This window comes from Diplotaxodon limnothrissa, linkage group LG12 (assembly GCF_057381915.1).
Source record: "Diplotaxodon limnothrissa isolate DT_005_m linkage group LG12, D_limnothrissa_male_GT1.1, whole genome shotgun sequence".
NCBI classification, from domain to species: Eukaryota; Metazoa; Chordata; class Actinopteri; order Cichliformes; family Cichlidae; genus Diplotaxodon; species Diplotaxodon limnothrissa.
Genome location: NC_140607.1, coordinates 31,703,877 through 31,723,156, shown reverse-complemented (window position 1 = coordinate 31,723,156; position 19,280 = coordinate 31,703,877). Strand labels below are relative to the sequence as shown.

Genomic DNA, 19,280 nt, shown 5'->3' with positions numbered 1-19,280 from the left:
ATTATTTATTATGTTGTTTTTATGCTTATCTGTTGTTTGTGATCTGTGTTTGTTCGGAACATTTCTTTTAGACAACTTGCTGAAAAACATGCTAACATGTTCCTGGGATAAGAAACGTTTAACTGAGCAGGCAAAATTCAATCTTGATGTCAAAAATAAAGTATTCATAGTGTTTCTATGAATCAAGGTCAAAACCAGGTACAATACTAGCAAAAGAAATCTCAAAAATAAAGACTGTATAACACTGTCTATTAAAAAAAAAACAACCACACATAGACAGTGAGCCACAATTTGGCAAGTCCCTGAATTCACGCCAACTTATTTGCCATAACTGAACAACAAAATCAAATATTTACAGCTGCAGCTAAACAGCGCCATCTCCAGGCTTAAAGCAAACAAGTCAGGTGGCCCAGATGGTTTTCCTTTTGAGTGGTTTGAGGTTTTTCAAACTGAGTTTGAGAAAACTGAAAAACTCAGTTTGAACTGAGCTAAGGCTTGTTTTTGGCCTTCAATACAAAACTAAAGGATTAAAAAAATGGCCCCTCATGGAGCAAAGCAGTTATATCAATTATGCCCAAAGAAGAAAAAGACAAACTAGAATGTTGACCATCTAGAGCAATCTTCGTATTACGAAACCCAGATTAAACTATTAATTACCAATGCGATGGAGATGGATCATCATGAATGATCCTCCAGTCTATGTATTACTGGATTAGAAAAACCTGGAAAGATTTATGCAAAAGATAAAAAAAATCAATGGAATAAAGGCCAGTTACAATTCTGGAATGATTATATAAAATATTATTCTTCTGCTTATCTGGGGTAGGGTCACAGGGGCAGTAGCCTAAGCAGAGCAGCCCAGACTTCACTCTCCCCAGCCACCTGATTCAGGGAAGACCAAGATGTTCCCAGACCAGCCGAGAGATATAATCTCTCCAGCATGTTCTGCATCTGCCCCAGGGTGTGTCCCAGTGGGACAAGTCCAGAACACCTCACCTAAGAGGCACCCAAGAGGTATTCTTCTCTGATGCTCAAACCACATCCTTTGGATGAGTGGCAGTTCTACTCTGAGCCCATCCTGAATGGCCGAGCACCTCACCCTATCTCTAAGGGAGATACCTGACACCCTTCAGAGAGAGCTTATTTCCCACACTTGTATCCGTGATCTCATTCTTTTGGTCAAAGCCCAGAGCTCATGACTATAGGTGAGAGTAGGGACATATATCAACTGATAAATCAACAGCTTCGCTTTTACAGTCAGCTATCTTTTTACCATGATGGACCAGTACAGTGTCCACATCACTGCAGTCGCACGACCAAACTGTCTCTCGATCTCCTGCTACCCTCTCCCCTCACTCGTAAACAAATTGGAAAAATTTAGAAGTGTCACCTCACATACAAAACAGTTGCAGCAAATGTCTGCCCCTCTCTGAGCCTGGCTCTGCCAGAGGTTTCTTTCTGTTAAAGGAGTTTTTCTTTCCCACCGTCGCCTAGTCGCTCATAGGAGATTGCCAAATTGTTTGTTTTTTTTTACCTTAATACTGTAGACACTTTTTTCGAATTTGGAGTTATATAAATAAATTTGAACTAAATTTAATTGCCCAATTGAAGAACAAATACAAAAAATGGTCAAAATATTCAAATTGTAAAACACCAATAAAAGAACCATAAATCAAATAACCTATAGTTCTGTTTTTGTCTGTTTTGATTCGAGTGCATTTCTGGATACCTGACCAGTTTGCCATAAAATGGATAGGTGTCCAAAAGCATACAGTACACGTAACTCTAAATTATAAATGTAAGAGTGGCGGCTTTCTGTCTCCCTGCGTTAACCCTGAGTGGCGTCCTGTCCTGCTACCATACACCATAACGCAACTAAGTTCTATAGGCGACCTTTTAATTTTAATAATTGTATATATAATTTTATAAGTTGGTCGGTTTAAAGAAAGTTTTATTGTACTTTCATTGTGAATACATTAAAAATAGGCTGAGATAAAAGCAAATGAACAAGTCAAAGGAGCTTGCAAAGAAAAGCATCTGGACTTCTTTAAGTTGCTTGAAGACGTTTCACCTCTCATCCGAGAAGCTTCTTCAGCTCTAAGGGTCAAATGGTGGAGTCCCAGATTTAAACCCAGTGGGAGTTTCCCCCCAAAGAGGGACAAAAGGACCCCCTGATGATCCTCTAATCACATGAGCCAAGGTGTGAAAACGGGTGTGGGTCCCAATCCGCCAGGGTTTCGGGTGAGCTCATTGTGAAACCTGGCCCCACCTTATCATGCGATTTCCTGAGGTCAGATGGCCCAGGATGTGAGTGGGCGTTAAGGCGTCTGGGGAGGGAACTCAAAACTGGATTATAGATGGTAGACAGTTGGTGTCGTAAACCACCGCCTCTGGAAAATGAACAAATATTAGATAAAATATATTATATTATATATAATATTAGATAAAATAAAATACAGCAATATTTATAAATGTAACTAAATTTAATGTACTGTATACAGGTAAACTAATTCCATCCACCTAAAGATGGGCGGCATTCTGCACTGATTTTCAATGTGGCATTGCTGAATGGAATCTGTGAAACAAAAACACAACATACAACCACAAAAAATAATTTTAATGCAATAGTGATTTAGATGCCAGTAGCCATTAGGCTGCTTGAACGAACAGACTGTGAGCATATTGCATAGGTTGTTGATCTGGGACAGTCCGACACGTGGGCTGGGTGAAACAATAATCAGACTCCAACAACTCCCTCTTCACTGCCCCTTAGCAATAAAATTCACTTTGTTCGTTCGGGTTCCTTCTGACCGTTTTCAGCATTTCCTGTGGCCATTTTTCTTCCTAAAGCGTACAATCTCCCAATGTTCGTATCAGAATATTAAGAGGGAAAGATAGTTTGGTATTCATGCCAATGCAAAGCATGGAGGTGGTGAGACAACTGGTCATGATGGCCATGACAGATTTCCAATTGGGCACAGTGTGCAGAAAGGTTTCCATAAATTCAAACATGCTGCATCACTTTGTATCACACTGTGACCTACCAGTCCATAAACACATTTTAATGATGGTTTGTAAAAACAACATTTGAAGCATTATATTTTTTCACATTTGTAGATTAGCTTCAAGGTTTGCTAAAAATGTTATAAATATGAACATATTACTAGTTTGGCTTTGATATAAATAATGTAATATATAGTTCAACCAGACAATTTTCTCTAAAAACATTTAAATATTTTCAAATATTGCATTTACCAAACCATTTGATGTGGTGCTCTTATTCATAGGTAAAGTTCTACACAGATTAGTTAAAGCCATTTCTCAAATGCCAAACTAGAAGGGGGTAGAGCAGAGGTTTGCCATAGCGACAAGTTTAGAAAAACAATCTCAGCCTCCCTGAGCAAAAAGTCACATCAACACCACATTTTAAATATTGAATAAAAACACTCAAAAACTTGGCAAAACACACCACCCTCCATATTGTCTTTAAATCTCTTGTACAACAAGGAGAGGCAATGCTCTCCTTCATGTATCTGGAGACTTTAAGTACTCAATGCAAAGGCTATTATTAACACACTACCCATTGCAGTTCACACATCTCTAACACTCAAATATATGTCTATACAGGTCAACAGAAGTCCTTGCTATTGCACAGAAATACAGGGTTTTTCTCCACTGGGTACATCTAATGACAAGGCAGGTTATACAGTGACATTTTGGTTTGACAGCATAAATGTTTGTTGCTCTCAAAAAGGAAGAAAAAAAAAAGAGGAAAAAACAAAAAAACAAATCAAAACACAGAAATTGGTTGCATGTCAACTTCTATTGTTTCCACATATGTTTGAAGACACTCGCACCTCTCAAGCATGAAGCGAGCATGCATCTTCATCATTCAAATTTAAGTTTAAAAAGGCAACCACCTTGTGATAAGCTTCACTTCTTCGCTACCAGTACATGCTTTTGAGACAACACACAAACCCTTCTTTCTTCTTGTACTAGTGCTGCGGTACGCGATATTCATAGAGGTGAAGAAGTGCCAGACGAGAGCAACATGACAATATGACAATCATGAGCACATCGACAGTAAACACACACAGGCCTAATATAAAATCTTCTTGTAAAAACATGACTGAGACATGATTTAGTGTACAGTTTTGCTCTAAAAGGCAAGAAAGTCAAATAAATATGTTTGAAGAAGTTCAATGAAGATTTCTTTTTAAAAATCCTCTTTGACTCTACTTTTTCCTCTCAGTTATAAAGCACTGATTTTTTATTAAAACAGAGGGAGAAGAAAAAGAAGATGTGATACTGACAGAAGTCTTCCACACATTCACCACTGATGAAACATTTTAAAGAGACACTGAAAACTGCAGTTGATTTTTAAATATTGCAAAACATAGAAAACAGTTTTTGTTGAAGTGTAAACATTAAATTGATGTCTGATGTCATTTTTACACGTGGACAAATTATATAAAATAAATCATGTCTGTCATACCTATAAATTGTTATCATTAAAATGTAAAAACAATATACTAAATCTCAATTTATATTATTATTATTACTGTAATAATAACTTTATGTTAACATCTGTTTTGTATAAGTGTTTTTACTGTATTGTTATAAATAAGTTATATCTGTAACATCTTCATTCATACTTTGAATCCTCTCTCTTTGTCTTTAAAAGGCAAAAAACAATACTTGTGTCTCTCCCACGCTCATACATACACATTCATACATGCAAGCGTACGCCTCAGTGTGATCAAACACACAAACACATACACACGAAGCTGCCACAGTCATACACGGGATGGGGGGGGGGGGGGAGAGGTCGTCACCAGGAGGCTCTATGTGCGATTGAGGGTCTGGAAGATTCTGGATATTTGTAGCATGACAGGGCCGGTCTCGGGATCGTTCATCCACTGGGTGCTGTTCAGAGGATTCTCCAGCATGTCTTCAAACGCTGCACATAAACACAAAGCATATTTGTGAGTTATATAATAGACCCCCAACCCACAAATCTTTCCCCTCTTCTGTCAACTGGTGAAGACAGGTAGACAGGCCTTTCTCTATGTCATATGCCTTAAGTGGACACTGATGTCAACCGCTGGTTTTGGGCTCAGTGACTTAAAGCCTAAACGTTAGTGCCTTCATTGCTTCTTTATGTTTTATATATCATGTTTTGGAGCCAGGAGTGACCGTTTTTGAACAAGCGAGTGGAGTGTTGGGTTATTAGCTAACCTATAGGGACAGATATCAAGAAAAAAAGTAACAGACTAATAAAATATCAGAACTTCACTCACCGAAACCAAAGCACAAGTCTTCATGGATGTTTAGTATCACACAAACAACAAAACATAATATAAAATAACCATATATACACAGGTGAATGAAATAAAAAGAATGATTTCACACTGTTCGAACAGTTTTCCTGGACGTCTCAGCAAGATCTTTTTCAGCTGCTGGTGGTTTTTCTGTCTCATTTTACAGAATGAGACTATATTTGAGTTCCTAAAACTACACAATAATATAAGGATGTCAAAAAGTTTTTAATATTACTTTAGGGGAGAATTTTCAAAAACAGGACACTACGTTGGCTTTTACACTCAATGAGACTATACCTAGAAGAGTTTTGGGATTGGTTAAACCCAGCTGGACAACTGGATTTTCCAGGATGGCTTGAAACAGTGGGCTGTTGGTGTCGATGCCTTTGTCCAGATCTTCTGGAGAAGGTTTCCTGTCTCCCAACAGCCACTCACACTGCAGGAATACACAGTAAGGAACAAAAAGGACACCAATTAAAATCTTTATGGAAGTCAAAGTATAAAATTAACTGAAAACAAGTGAAACAGGTATTCAATGTTACTGGACTTGTTGTTTTCGGAAGGTTTCAGAAATTACTGGGGGGAGGGAGCTAACTGTTAAATTTGTTTATTAATAGTAAAACTACTGACGATGTGTAAACTTACCGCTGCATCCTGTTGGTTGTTATTGACTCTCAGAGCATCGATCACCTCCTTTTCATCAAAGCCCATCTCCATCAATGCAATGACTGCCTGCAGAGTTCATTAAAAAAAGCAAAAAAAACCCCACATACAGTTAAAATCTATCTAAAGTCTATTCCAGCAATTCCAGCAGCTATCATGGGGACACAAAACTTACTTAATAAGATGTGAACAAGTTATGGTAAAAAAAATAAAATAAAATAAAAAAAAACTTCCATCAAAATCGAATATCACTCAAGTTTAAGTGTGGCCCTGTCCCACATAAGATAAGATAAGAAGAACTTTATTTATTCGGAGGAAAAATTCTTTTGTCATACACATGCTCAATGCAGCAAGAGAGACAGAGGAACAGAGGAATAAGATATACAATAAGAATAGTAGTATACAGTAATATACAATAGGATAGTGCAAAATATAATATCAAATAACTCAAATATCATGCAGCCGATGAGAACCCTGAGAGGAGATTTGTAAAATCTGAAGTCTTGTATAAAAGCTAAAATTGCACCCACCCTTGAATCTGGTCTGAACTCCCTTTTCCTGCGGATCCTCTTGAAGATCTCTGTGAGTTCATCCTGCTTGTTGCTCTCGTCTGTGCTCGACTGGCTGGATAGGCTGCGGTGAGGATTAGGACCAGAGGCTGAAGCAGAAGCTGAAGCAGGGGGGCCTGGAGTGGCAGCTGCCGTAGCTCCTGCTGCCCCAGAAGAGTCCTGGCCTGGTAGTGGCGTGTCCACAGAGGGGTCATCTACATGCTCAATCAGCCACTCCATAGCCTGGGTCACTGACATGCTATAAGGAGATCAGATAAAACTACTGTTAGGGTACAAAGATAAGGAACAATTCCTATGAGACCCTTTCGTGGAACCTTGGTATCAGTGCATACTTCTCCAAAGTGCTGTCCTGCAAATTAATGCCCACTGGATATGTTTTCACCATATTTTGCAACAGGGACATATTTTTTTATGTGTGTGTGTGTGTGTGTGTGTGTGTGTGTGTGTGTGTGTGTGTGTGTGTATATATATATTCTTTTCCCCCCCCCCAAATATAACTATAGATACAGCCTTACTGGTTCAGTCTCAGAGCTTTGATTGCTCTGCTCTCAGGGAAACCCATCTCAGTGAGCTGCTGGAGGGCCGTTTCATCCACCCGATCCTCTTCATCTTCATCTAACATTGCTATGAGACACAGACACACAAAGAGAAAAGATCTTTGGTTGACAGCTAAATGTTTGGAACGATCAAACATACAGAAAACCTGCACTGCCAAAATAAATGTGCGCAACTTCAGATAAAAGATAACATCTAGTTTCTAAAAAGTGCCCATTAGTATGTTTTATTTATTTATTTAGGACAGTGCATGTTAATGAACATAAATGTAAAATAAATTACATGAATGTAAACATGCCAGATTATAGCCAAGGGCTAATTTCCATCTGTTGTCCATAAAACATTAAAAAATAGACATAATAATTCATAAAAAATTCAGAATTCATTTATAATAAAAACTCCATCACCAAACTCACACATACACACCATTCTATTCCCAAATAAAACATTAAAACTATACAACTTATACATGATCACACACTTGATTTGTCCATAACCAGTTTTTAACCTGTGCCTTAAACAAGTTGAATTTTGAGCATTCTCAAATGGATTGTTGTGGCTAAAATAAAACCCAATCCTAACCCTAACCACAGACTTGGTAAATGTTAAAACTCAGGTGGGCAATTAATTTTCCTGAGAGAAACTGGAGAGATGAATCAATCATTTTAGAAAGATTAAAAATAATAATACAGCAGAAATGAATTCAAGTTAATGGTGCTGTGACAGACCCAGTTTTTCCACTGGAAAATGGGTTAAAGGTTTAAGGGATTTTCCACTTTACCATTTGCCTTTTTGAATAGTTCGACAGCATCAGGGTTCAAGGCAAGAAGCTTCTGTGCGACTTCAATAAGAGAAACCAGGATTTTTCTGAGCTCTGTTTGAAACTGCAACAACACAAACAACAATATACAAGGACATTAAAAATAATTACAAGCTATCAGTCCAAGTACAGTGCAGGTAAATTTCTCATTTACAATATTTTAAAGTATTATTGTAATTTATCTACATTTCAGTGCACCCTGTGAGCTAAAGCTAAACCTCTCTTACATCTCTGATGTTGTGTTGCGTAACAGTACGGTCTGTGTGGCGTGTGGATAGGCTGGCGGTGGCTTTCAGAATAGCATCTTTATCTGGAGCTTTGTTTTCTTGTTTCTTCTGTGATGAACAGAATAAACAGCAGTTAATAAAATATATGCATGTTTAAAAAAAGGACTTCTTCCCAAAAACTGGACAGAGGACTTACCTTGTCTTCTGAACTAACGTCAGCCGTCTTTGGAGGGGTTGGTGGCGGTCTTTTCTTTATGAGCAGCAAAACATCTACAACATACATTAAACATGTTAGCTTCATGGAAAACTGTGGCAAACCACGGCAAACTGGAGAGACGCTACATACCTTTATCTTTGAGATTTTCATCAGCAACAGTTTTTGTGTCAGAGAGGACTCTTTCTGTAGCAGCATGAATAAGTTTATGATGTGTAAGGGTTTTGGGATCTTCTAGACTTCCATGTACACACTACAAATTAAGCACAAAACAAAACAACTCAGGCACAACCAGATAACTCATTGTAACTAATCACTTTCTTTGTTTTAAATATCATTCAGTTACTGTTATAAGTAGGACCAATAATGACAGACATTTGAAAAAGTTATTTAAAAGAAGAGAAAAAGGAAAAAAACCAAAAAAAAAAACCAACCGATGATCTAGATGACCAAGATCCTACACAGAAACAGTGGATTGAAAAAACTTAAACACAATTTTTAAGTTGTACATGTCACAGTGTGCTAGTTATCTGCTTTGTAAATGGCCTGGTCATTAAAAAATAAAATAATTGAACTAGTAACTAACTATTTTAACTAGAAATAGTACCATCTGCTTCTGCTTTCTGACAAATTTGAATGAAAGCGGTGTACTTTGTTTTTTAACATAGATTATGGCAATGGTGCTGTTGGTCTATATGACTTATGCATTAAAATGGGTCTGACACCCCTGCAACAGAGAAAGCCAGATCCTCACAACACAGTTGTAGGAACAAGCAAATTTTCGAGTTTTGGTTATCAAAATAACTTTAGATCTGTTTTCTCTTGATCAGCTTTAATCAGTTAACTACATCAGCTCTGATATTTAACCGAAGATACAAACTGAGTAAAAACAGTCTCCCTATGTGGAGGATTAGCTGCTTTCTGTCTTTGCCTTGTCATCATAAATTCAGGATTGGTTGGGTAAACAAAACATGACTCATCTAAAAACTCTAAGCACTGACTTCATGAAGTTTCAGAGACGTATTAATTAATTTAAGAATATACTGGGCTGACACGAAAACCAAAACTTAAACCACTACTTGAGTTTTCGCCATAGCCCAAGGAAGGAGAAGTGAAGTGAGCTGTATAATAATAGAATGGCTAAAAAGTAGCATGCGTTTCTTAGTAGCTACTGGGACAACCAACTTGCTAAATTATAAATAGCAAAGTCTACCCAGTTACTATAAATACAGCGCCAGTGATACTGACACTGACAGTTTACGAAAGGGACATGGCACAGTGTAAAGCACCCCAGGCAGAGGAGTGACAGGTCGAAAAAAAAGGAAGCAGGACAAACACAAACAAGCCAAGAAAAACCTACATGTTTCAAGCACCTCTCCTTTAGTTTCTCAACAGTCGTGTCTTCCGTGACCTCCTCCAACCACTCCGTGCCGTCCATGGTGCAGATGTGTATTTTCAGCACTTTGCCGGCAAATATTTTTTCCTCCTGCACGAACATAGCTCCAGACTTAACAGTACCAGTCCAGTGACGATAGCTAGCAGCAGTTGCTATGTGCCTATTTGGCAAGCTTGCGTGCTAACCTTAGCACCCAGCTAGCCGTCGTCTGTAAATCCACCAACAACAAAGTGAGAGCGGGCACCGACTAGCTGAGGGCCATTTGGGGGTTCCTCGGTCGGTTTTCGCTGCGGTGGTAACCGAGAAACACGTCCTCTTCAAGACGAGTTCTTCTTTTTTCCTGTTAGCTCACAAGCAGTAACTAGCGAAAACCCTATTTTTACTGTAACTTGAACTTTGAACTCCCAACTGTACCGCCAATGCTGGATTGTGGGATGTGTAGTTCTTTTGAGTGACAGGTCCAAAAATACAATCAACCCGGTCAAGCCGTTTTTAGAAAACACAGTTACTTGCAACAAAATTATGAAACATCGTAATATTTGCTTCTTTAACCTGCACTTAGAGGATCCTCAGATCTCCAACGGTCCAACATCAAGGTAACTAAAACAAAGCTGAAACTGGAGTTAAAACAACAACAACGAGTTAATTAATATTAAAAATAGGCTTCAGAAAAGATGAATATCAATTAGGTAACTATATGGCAATACTAAATGACAATATGAGGAGTGTTTTTTCTGCTTGTTTTCATTTTTCCACCCTGTCGATCGATTATATTAATACCATTTTTCTAATATAGATCGATTAAAAAATGTTGCAAAAGAGTTGTTCAAAATGCTTTAATAAATAATATGTACACGATAAATCTAAGAAAAATCAGAAAGAAGGTATACTCCATTATTATGTAAATGTGTGTGTAACCTTGGATCCTGACAGGTGTGTTGATCTTTTACAAAAATAAGCTGTTGTAGAGTTTTATAGAAAAATAACAAAAACTATTTGCTTAAGTATCTCTATGGCAGCCAGTCTGAGCATGTTGAGCATGCATATTTCTTTTTTTTTTTTTTACGTTTTTACTTAATCATTACACAGTAAATTGAGAAATGGGTCCCACAGCTTATACCAACTATGGTATTCAGATGATTTGTTCTTCTTATGAATTTTCACGATGTTGTATAAATATTGCAGCTGTAATTCACTTAAACTTAATATAATTAATTTTCTTTAACAACTGTCACCACCAGATGGGGACATACTCCATCCATCCATACATTAAATTAAAAGTAAGAGCCAGATCACAGGAAAATTCAGCTTTACTCATCACAGGCTAACCTAATTGCAGTGATGACTTTACTGGATTTGTACTTTAGATGTTTATTATAAACACACAAGCATAAAAAATAAAAGACAATTATCACTGATTTCAAGACACACAGGTGCCCTTTATTATAACAAGAAACATTTTTACAGATTGAAAATGAAAAGGGAAAATACATTTGTTGCAAATTATAGCTTTATAAAGACAAAGGAAACATATTGCAGATATTGCATTTTTCACTACAACCTAATGTGGTTTTTAAAAACAGAACTTTTTCCAAACTATACCAGAGTGCATCTCACAAAACATTAAGGTGGACACAACTTGAGAACAAAACCAACAGTTTTCATTTCATTGAAGTGTAACAAAAAAAACCTTTCTATCATACATAAACATTTGCCTCAATGGATTTTTGTGTGTTCCAGAACAGCAAATAAATATCAATTTATAAAACCTCAATATTTATTTATTTTTCCATTTTTATATGAGAAAAACACCACCTAACAATATATTGTGCCTATTTGTATAGAGTTCAAATTTATTTATGCATAAGGGACAATAGGATACAAAATATAAATTCTGTTCTGTTTTACATTTTAGAGGCTGATGATTGGTGTAACACCTATCACAATTGCATGCTTAAGACATAAGATTTCTTGAACAAAATCTTGCTTACAAGGGACACAAGGGGCATATTTACAGAAGGAAGGACACAGCCATAGGCTCAAACTAAGGGAGAGAGAAAATGGAGATTCCTTTTCCCTCTGAACAAAAACATACACTGTGGCCGACAGGCCAGATCTCCAACACCACAGGACTCGCAGATACTCAAGCCTGCCTTAACTGCCAATCTCCAAGATGGCCTTATACTGTACAACATATCACATTCCCACTCCATTTCCACACGAGTGAAATCAAACCAAGAGGCACAACATAATGCTGTTCCACTGATTCAAGAAATTTACATGACTCTAAAGAGTGTAGCTAAGAATCACATGATATTTATGGAAGCTCCCATATCATACAGGACCTGTACATGGCATTCATGTACTGTTAACAGTTTACCATCAGTTGATATTTCAGATGCTTACAAATAACTGAAATAACACTGAAACTTAATATGTGCTCTATAAAAATGCCCCTTAATCACGATTTTCATTATAAACAAGATTATACAAAAATATATATATATAAACATGAGAAACCATATAAAAAAGGCAAAGTCCTTAAGGGAAAATAAATACCCAGTGTGTATGCTGCGACTTCACTCCAGAAAAGAAGTACTAAAAGAAAAGACTTTCTATAAAGGCCATCCACTGCCCTGCTTATGACATAACACCATGGACCCCACAAATTTCTGAAGGCAGGCAATGCTTATAAATAAGACATTAATAAATAAAAGAATGGATGAAACACAGATGTTGCTGTTAGTATAAAAGCTTATGAAGGTTTTTTAAAATCCTGTTTACAGCGTTGCCCTTTCTCTTTTTCCTCCAAGAGTGCCTTTTTAGACAAAAAAACAAGAACAAAAAAAAAACATATGTACAGCAGCTCAGCTGGGTCTGAAGATTTTTATTTGAACTGTTCAGGTATGTGTGCAATCTGAGACTGCATGCTTGTCGGTGGACTCGAGATGCCCTCTGACCAGTCAGACATGTTGGAATGAGGAGATGAACTGGACCACTGGTCAGGGGAGCCGGGAGAGGGTGTCAGAAAGGGGTGGTCAGGTACTTGGACCTGATGATTTGGGGTGTTGTCAATGGGGCCCGAATAACTGTGCTGGGAGGGTGGGGTGAGGAACTGGGTGCTAGGCATTGACTGGCTGATGGAGGAGGGCATAATCTGGGTCTCCTGAGGCAGGATGGTGCGGATGGGCATGGTGGAGTTGCCTGTGCCCTGCTGGAGCTCTGGAGAACTGAGCTCCCCACTGATGAAGTTTTGGGTGTTGGCTGTGTTTGAGTTCTGGTGCTGCAGCTGGATGCTCTGCTGCTGCTGTTGTTGAAGCTGCTGAAGGTTCTGCATCTGCTGCATCTGTTGAGCTTGCTGTTGCAATATGTGCGACTGTGGACCCATTCTGGTGTTCTGGATGCCCTGATATGTCATCATCTGAGTCAGGCTGCTGTTTGGGTGGCCATTATGGAGCGTTGTTGTCATCATCCCGTGCTGGCCTCCCTGGTGAAGACCTCCTTGACCACCAGAGTTGTTTCTCATTGGGTTGTACTGACCTGGTTGGCTCATGTTGCCATGCATCCTGGACAGCCAATCACACTGCCCATTCATGGCGCCCTGGCCACTGGAGACAGTAACGGGTAGGTGGGTAAGACGTGGAGGCATTGGGTCAAACTGCATTCGAGCCAGCTCCTGCTTGCTTGGCATCACCATGTGGTTTACAGCCAGGTGTGGGTCAGACATCCCCTGCAGATGGTTCAGGGATACAGACGGCGACTGCTGGAAAGGTGAGGTCATCATCGGCGGTGAAGCTACATCAGAGACATAGCCATGTGGAGACTCCAGGGAGTCAACTGGAGACAGAACAGCTGAGCTATCCAGGAGGTTCCCAGGCTTCCCATCCTGGGAATTCTTCTTCTTCACCTTCATGTCTTTTCCCTCCTTGCACCCGATGCCTTTGGTGCTGGGCTTGCGTGCCTTTTTGCTCTGGCCTTGACCTTGAGGCTGGGGCTGCTTCATGTTTCCCAGGAAGCCATTAGGCGAGCAAAGAGGGGGTGACAGTGTGGTGCTTAGTGACCCTCCATGCATGGGAGGACTTCGTACCAGGTTGTACTCGTCCATCAGCCGCACAATGTCGTGATGCATTCTCTCTTGTGCAATGTCTCTGGGTAGCCGGTCCATGTGATCAGTTATTTCTCTGTTGGCAAAATGGTCCAGCAAGACCTTGGCAGTCTCATAGCTTCCTTCCCTAGCAGCCAAGAACAGAGGTGTTTCCTCCTGAAGTAAACAGAAAGGAGACAATATATTAAACAGTTTAACAGATGCACAAGGAATGTTCCTTCATTGCAGAAAGGGGGTTATTTCTATACCTTGTTATTTTGCATGTCCTTGTTGGCACCATTTTTGAGTAGCACAATGGCTGCCTCCACGTTATTTACTGCTGCGGCCCAATGTAGGGCTGATTTACCTGCAGAGACAGGAACAGGGTCATTAGATATAAAATTCTTTTTGCACCACATTTAGCACTAAAATGTGAAGATTTCAGGCTTTTGTGAATATCGTAAGTGGCAAAAAACATTGAAACCTTACCAAAATCATCAATTGCATTGACATCAGCATGGCAGTTAATGAGCTCCTCCACCATGCCCTCCACTGCAAGCCTGGCAGCCAAGATCAGGGGTGTAGTGCCATCATGCATGCGGGCATCTAAGTCTGTGGCACGGTTCCTTATCAGAATCTGCAAATATGTACAACACATTACTCCATTAGATTCCTTTAGAATAATGAATTTTACAGGAAATTTAAAGTATTTTAACTTTGTACTATTAATATTTTTTTAATAGCTATATTTTTCACACAAAATGGTCATCACAATTTTAAGATGAAAAAAAAAAAGACTTTAAACGAGCCATGCTCACATTTGCATTTTGGGTTTCCTAATCCAAAAAGAAATAAATAAATGATAAAGAAACCCACCTGGAACACTCCTTGGGCATCAGCTGCCACAGCAGCATGCAGAGGAGTTCTGCCCATGTTGTCTTGTATGTTGGCATCAGCGCTGGCCTCCAGCAGGCGTTTAGCAGCATCAGAGCGGGCATAGCGGGCAGCCAGGTGAAGAGCTGTTTCACCCGTCCGATCAGTCTGGTTGTGGAGGTTAGCACCTTGATAGATGAAGTCATTGATCACATTAGCAGAGGCGTCCTCCTCCTCCTCGCTGTTGCCTGTTTCTAAACCTCCGCCACTGCAGGACGCAATCATCAGGGGTGTGAATCCATCTGCACGGAAGGACCAGAAGAAGCGAATGAAAAAAAAGGCACTGCATGGTCAGCACAGTACAGTCATATTAACTACTGCAAAACTACAAGAGGGTTCACTTCAAAGCACCTGGCAGATCAAAACAAAGCAACAAACAAATCGAATGTGGATTTGACACTTTTTCCTGGGTTGAATCATCACAGCGCTCTCTTTTTCGATAATAGATTCTGATCAAGGCCCCGGCACAGGAGAAGCTTCAGAAGGAAAGCGAAGCTAGAGGGATAGAGGCCAAGGCTTGCTAAAGCTAGACTACTGCAAAAACGAAGCATTAAAATCTGGCTGTGAGAGGCGGCTCAGTCAGTCGACTTGGATAGGTTTTCTCCTCTTCAAAAGGATAGCAAGCCCCAGATCTCGCAGATTTGGTCGATTCAAGTGCATCGATCCGCAACGGGGGGAAAAGTGTGCTCTCAAGATGTTAAACCTGTTACTTTGATTTTTCATAGCTTTTCTTCAGGGAATTTGCCACTTAGTACAAAGTTAGGTTTTTGCATCTGATGCCTTCATTGGTTTTTGTAATGTAGAATAAAAAAAGAAAAAAAAAGAAAACAGAGGCCTATTACTGGTCAAATGATTAATCTGATCAGGAATCAGTGTTTTCCCCCAGGCATCTAGCTTCCAGCCAGCTGCTTTGAAGAAGATCCTTTACCCTGAGGACATGGAGCTTTAGCAGCTCCTACATGCGCAATTACACACGCACGCACACACATAAAAAAACACACACATCCTTAGGAAATGTGAAATGTTCGCCCAGAAAAGATATTAATCAATTCACATACACAAGTTTACACAAGAAAAACACACACAGAAAAATGTGTGACTACTAGAAATGTGTGCTCAAAAAGTTCTTTGCCCCTTGATCCATTCAAATATCAGTAATAGCTTTACACTACCGAAGGATTTTCCTCTCCCAGTTCCCTCACCTAGACTTTTCAGTTCTGTATTTCACAAGCAAAAAGAAAAAAGGCAAAAAAAAAGACATATACATATACATATATATATCTAGTAGTCTCTGTAATTTAATGGTTTATATAAAGACAACCAAGTCATCCGCAATAAAAATAACCTAAAGATAAGAGGTCCCGCCAATATAAATAATATCTATGGTTCGTAACACACCTGGACCGCGGACATTGACATCCAGGCAGTCATTCTCAATCTCGCCCTGAGGGGGTGTGGGAGCTATAGATGGGATGCGCAGGTCAGCGGCATCCAGGTGCTGCTGCGTCCACTGGCGGTTGTCTGTCTGGTCGTCCGCATCCAACACAGCCTGCTCATCAAACTGTTAAAACGGGGACAGCAGGAGGTCAGACAACTGAAACTGACTTTAAATCGAATTAGAAAAAAACAAAAAAAAGTTTAAAATGTATTATAAAAAGATCATAAAATTATTTTAAACATTTAAAAATACACAAACAATTCTCTCAAAGCCTAGAATTAGATGTCTTATGAAATAGTTGCTCAGACTGTAAAATTGAATAATAATAATAATAATAATCATTATATTTTAGTTATGTCAGAGTTCCTTACCCTAAAGCGTTTCGCATCTGAAGGTTCGTCTTCTCCCCACTCAGTGTGGGTGTCATCCATGAGAGAAATGTCTGAGGTGTTTTTCATTGGCCTGTGATGAAGCAGAAAACCTTTTAAAAATCCTCGTACTCCACTGCTTCAGTCTCATACAAGCCACTCACCATTAATGGTGTAGCGATGCCGAAAAAACAAAAGCATTGATTGATTTCATACCACACCCCTCTGCCCCAACAAGTCAATTAATTCACACGTAAACCTGCTATATCATTATCATTAATGATCCAGAGAAAAATCCCATTTTTCCAAATTTTTACCTAAAGAACTGGCCCGTCACCCAACCCGCAAAGAAACACACACCAAATGACAGCGAGTGCCGAATAAATGTAAACTTACTTTAATCCCACCGAATCCTCTCCAACAGGCTCACGTCTCTTCTTCTTGCTATCTGTGGTCTTGAAGCCCTCGGGAAGCCAGAGCCGCCCGTGTTCATGACGGCGCTTTCGGGCAGCCACCATTCCCAGTCCAAGGAAGGCCAGCATCCCTAAACCGCCCAGTACCAAGTAGATTAGGTAGGAAACCTGTGGCGGCTCGGGTTCCACGCCACCTGGTAGGAAAATGGACATTATGTTCACAGTGGGCTGAGGACAAGATGTGGACCGCTGGACCGGGACACCCAGGATCAGCCTGAGTGTTCGAGCAGAGCTAGTCCGGCTCTCCTTCGCCCCGCGGATCCCACTCCAAAACGCAGCCAGTGTCTGAAATGGACTGACGATCCTCACCGTTTGTAAAGCTAGCTTCTTCTATCTATTCAGTAATAATCAGAATTGCTAACCACTTTTCATCAAAAAAAGAAAAAAAAGGGATGGGGCGTGATAAAAAAAAAAAGAAAAGGGGGAGAAAAGTACACCACCACCACCTCCTCTCTCTCTTTTCAGCCCAGGGTACCAAGAGACAACTTTACCATTTCTTCTTTAAGAGAAAAAAGGGAGGGGGATTAATGAACTTCAAATTACTGCACGCACTTTAAGCTGTAAAGACGAAGGATTTATTAGGATTTTCGAGATAACAAAGACTCCCAACTTCTAGCACACTCCCGATCAATTTTTCCCCTTCTCTTTTTTTCCACTAACGATTTTGAAATGATAAACTCCCCCAACCTAAACCCTCAGAGATACATTAAGTCCTGGTATTACATTCAGCGAGGTGAAGGTTGCAGCAGCCCCTCACACTGTGGGATGAAGTGCGTGTGCGTGCATGTGTGCGAGTGTGATATCCGTGGACGTATATGTGTACATGTCTGAGAAACAGACAGATACGGTTATGTTATGTGATTTTGGAGGCGGGGGGAGGTTGGATGAGTTGATTTACGGCAATTAACCATTTTGGAGCCTCAAGCCATTGGATTTACACCAAGGGGAGGACTCATTGTTTAGGCCAAGAGATTCACAACTGCATTTGTTCACGGCTGCATAACAAATACACAATCAAAGAGTTGTAAGGTTAGGACCCGACCAGAGGCCACGTCGGATACATTTGCTTCGAGCGTGAGCATGAAAGAGCATGTGTCTAATCCGAGTATGTTCTGTACGTGTGGACACCACGAGACACCTTAAAAAACCCCATCAGTGATTTTTCATGTTTTAGTCCTCATACTACTAATGACATTTATTTTACTTTACAAACAATCAAGCTAATTTGTGCGATCCTGTTTTACATTTTAGACTGTCTTCAAGAAACCTTGGGTTTGCACAGAAATGAAAATGATTACCAGTGTGTAAGATACACTAATGTTGTATTTGCATACAACATTTAAGGAGTGTAGTCGATTTTATGTTTTCGTTTATAAAAAGATCCAATTAAAAAAAAAAAGACTAAACCAACAATTATACATGAACAGAGATAAATGAACATGTTTTTTACATGTTAATCAAGAAGTTTTGAAATTTTAGGAATAAAAATATTTGCCTGGGCTTTGCAGGCTACATCAAATCTATTCAAGTGGAGGTTTGGCCTGATAAAGAAATATGCAGTACAACCTGAGGCCCACTACGTTTTTAATAGGAGTCAATGATGGCTTTGTTTTTTTCTTGTGATTTGTTAACAGTATGGAAAATACACAAAATCAATAGACTTTTCCATTGAGTGTACATTGATTAGAAAAGTTTCATCACACAATATATGAAAATATGAAGCAGCTGCTTTAGATCAAATATCTTTGGTAAAAAGTGTCCAGAATTTGACAAGCTGCAGTCAAAATTTGCTTTTGCTTTATTTTTTTATAGAGAGTTCTATTTTTTGGAAAGCCAAGAATGCATACAGACTTTTTAAGTCATGCAGATACCTATTAAATATACTTACTGTAAACAGCTTCAATGGTGAAAGGTACATCCAGTTTGCCACTGGACTCCAAAGCCCCAAGGAACGCTGCAGCATCACTTGTGCTCTGGAAACACTCGGTGGATTGTTGGAAGCACTGACGGTTGTCCACCTCCAAGTGGACAATTGAACTAGAGAGTGAAGAAAACACAAAGTGACTCCAGACTTTATCATTTTTCTGAATCTAATTAGCTTCCGCAAAGAAATAAAAATCTTCTTAAACCCCCCCAAAAAGAAAAAACTAAATCCAAAAACAAAGATGAGCATATAAAATGACAGATAATGGAAGAAAATGATCTGAACAATTTGCAGG

General features: G+C 39.4%; 2 protein-coding genes across 2 annotated transcripts in view; both read right to left on the bottom strand.

The window, feature by feature from the left end:
* Positions 1 to 2,507: 2,507 nt before the first annotated feature.
* On the bottom strand, positions 2,508 to 10,161 carry ubac1 (UBA domain containing 1). The gene is made up of 10 exons (XM_085368689.1): positions 9,730 to 10,161; positions 8,502 to 8,622; positions 8,352 to 8,425; positions 8,156 to 8,263; positions 7,890 to 7,992; positions 7,069 to 7,177; positions 6,515 to 6,791; positions 5,967 to 6,053; positions 5,619 to 5,757; positions 2,508 to 4,960 (listed from the first exon to the last, which is right to left on the bottom strand). Exons 1-10 carry the CDS (start codon positions 9,865 to 9,867, stop codon positions 4,845 to 4,847), a joined length of 1,272 nt encoding a protein of 423 aa, XP_085224815.1. The 5' UTR covers positions 9,868 to 10,161; the 3' UTR covers positions 2,508 to 4,844.
* Positions 10,162 to 11,582: 1,421 nt separating this feature from the next.
* notch1b (notch receptor 1b) overlaps positions 11,583 to 19,280 on the bottom strand; it is a 43,003-nt gene continuing 35,305 nt past the window's right edge. Inside the window, exons 27-34 of the mRNA XM_085367486.1 lie at positions 18,950 to 19,098; positions 16,985 to 17,195; positions 16,592 to 16,682; positions 16,181 to 16,343; positions 14,726 to 15,024; positions 14,339 to 14,486; positions 14,119 to 14,216; positions 11,583 to 14,026 (exon numbers count right to left, since the gene is read on the bottom strand). Of these exons, the coding sequence (XP_085223612.1) occupies positions 12,653 to 14,026; positions 14,119 to 14,216; positions 14,339 to 14,486; positions 14,726 to 15,024; positions 16,181 to 16,343; positions 16,592 to 16,682; positions 16,985 to 17,195; positions 18,950 to 19,098 (2,533 nt within the window). The 3' untranslated portion in view covers positions 11,583 to 12,652. The remainder of the gene's footprint in view (positions 14,027 to 14,118; positions 14,217 to 14,338; positions 14,487 to 14,725; positions 15,025 to 16,180; positions 16,344 to 16,591; positions 16,683 to 16,984; positions 17,196 to 18,949; positions 19,099 to 19,280) is intronic.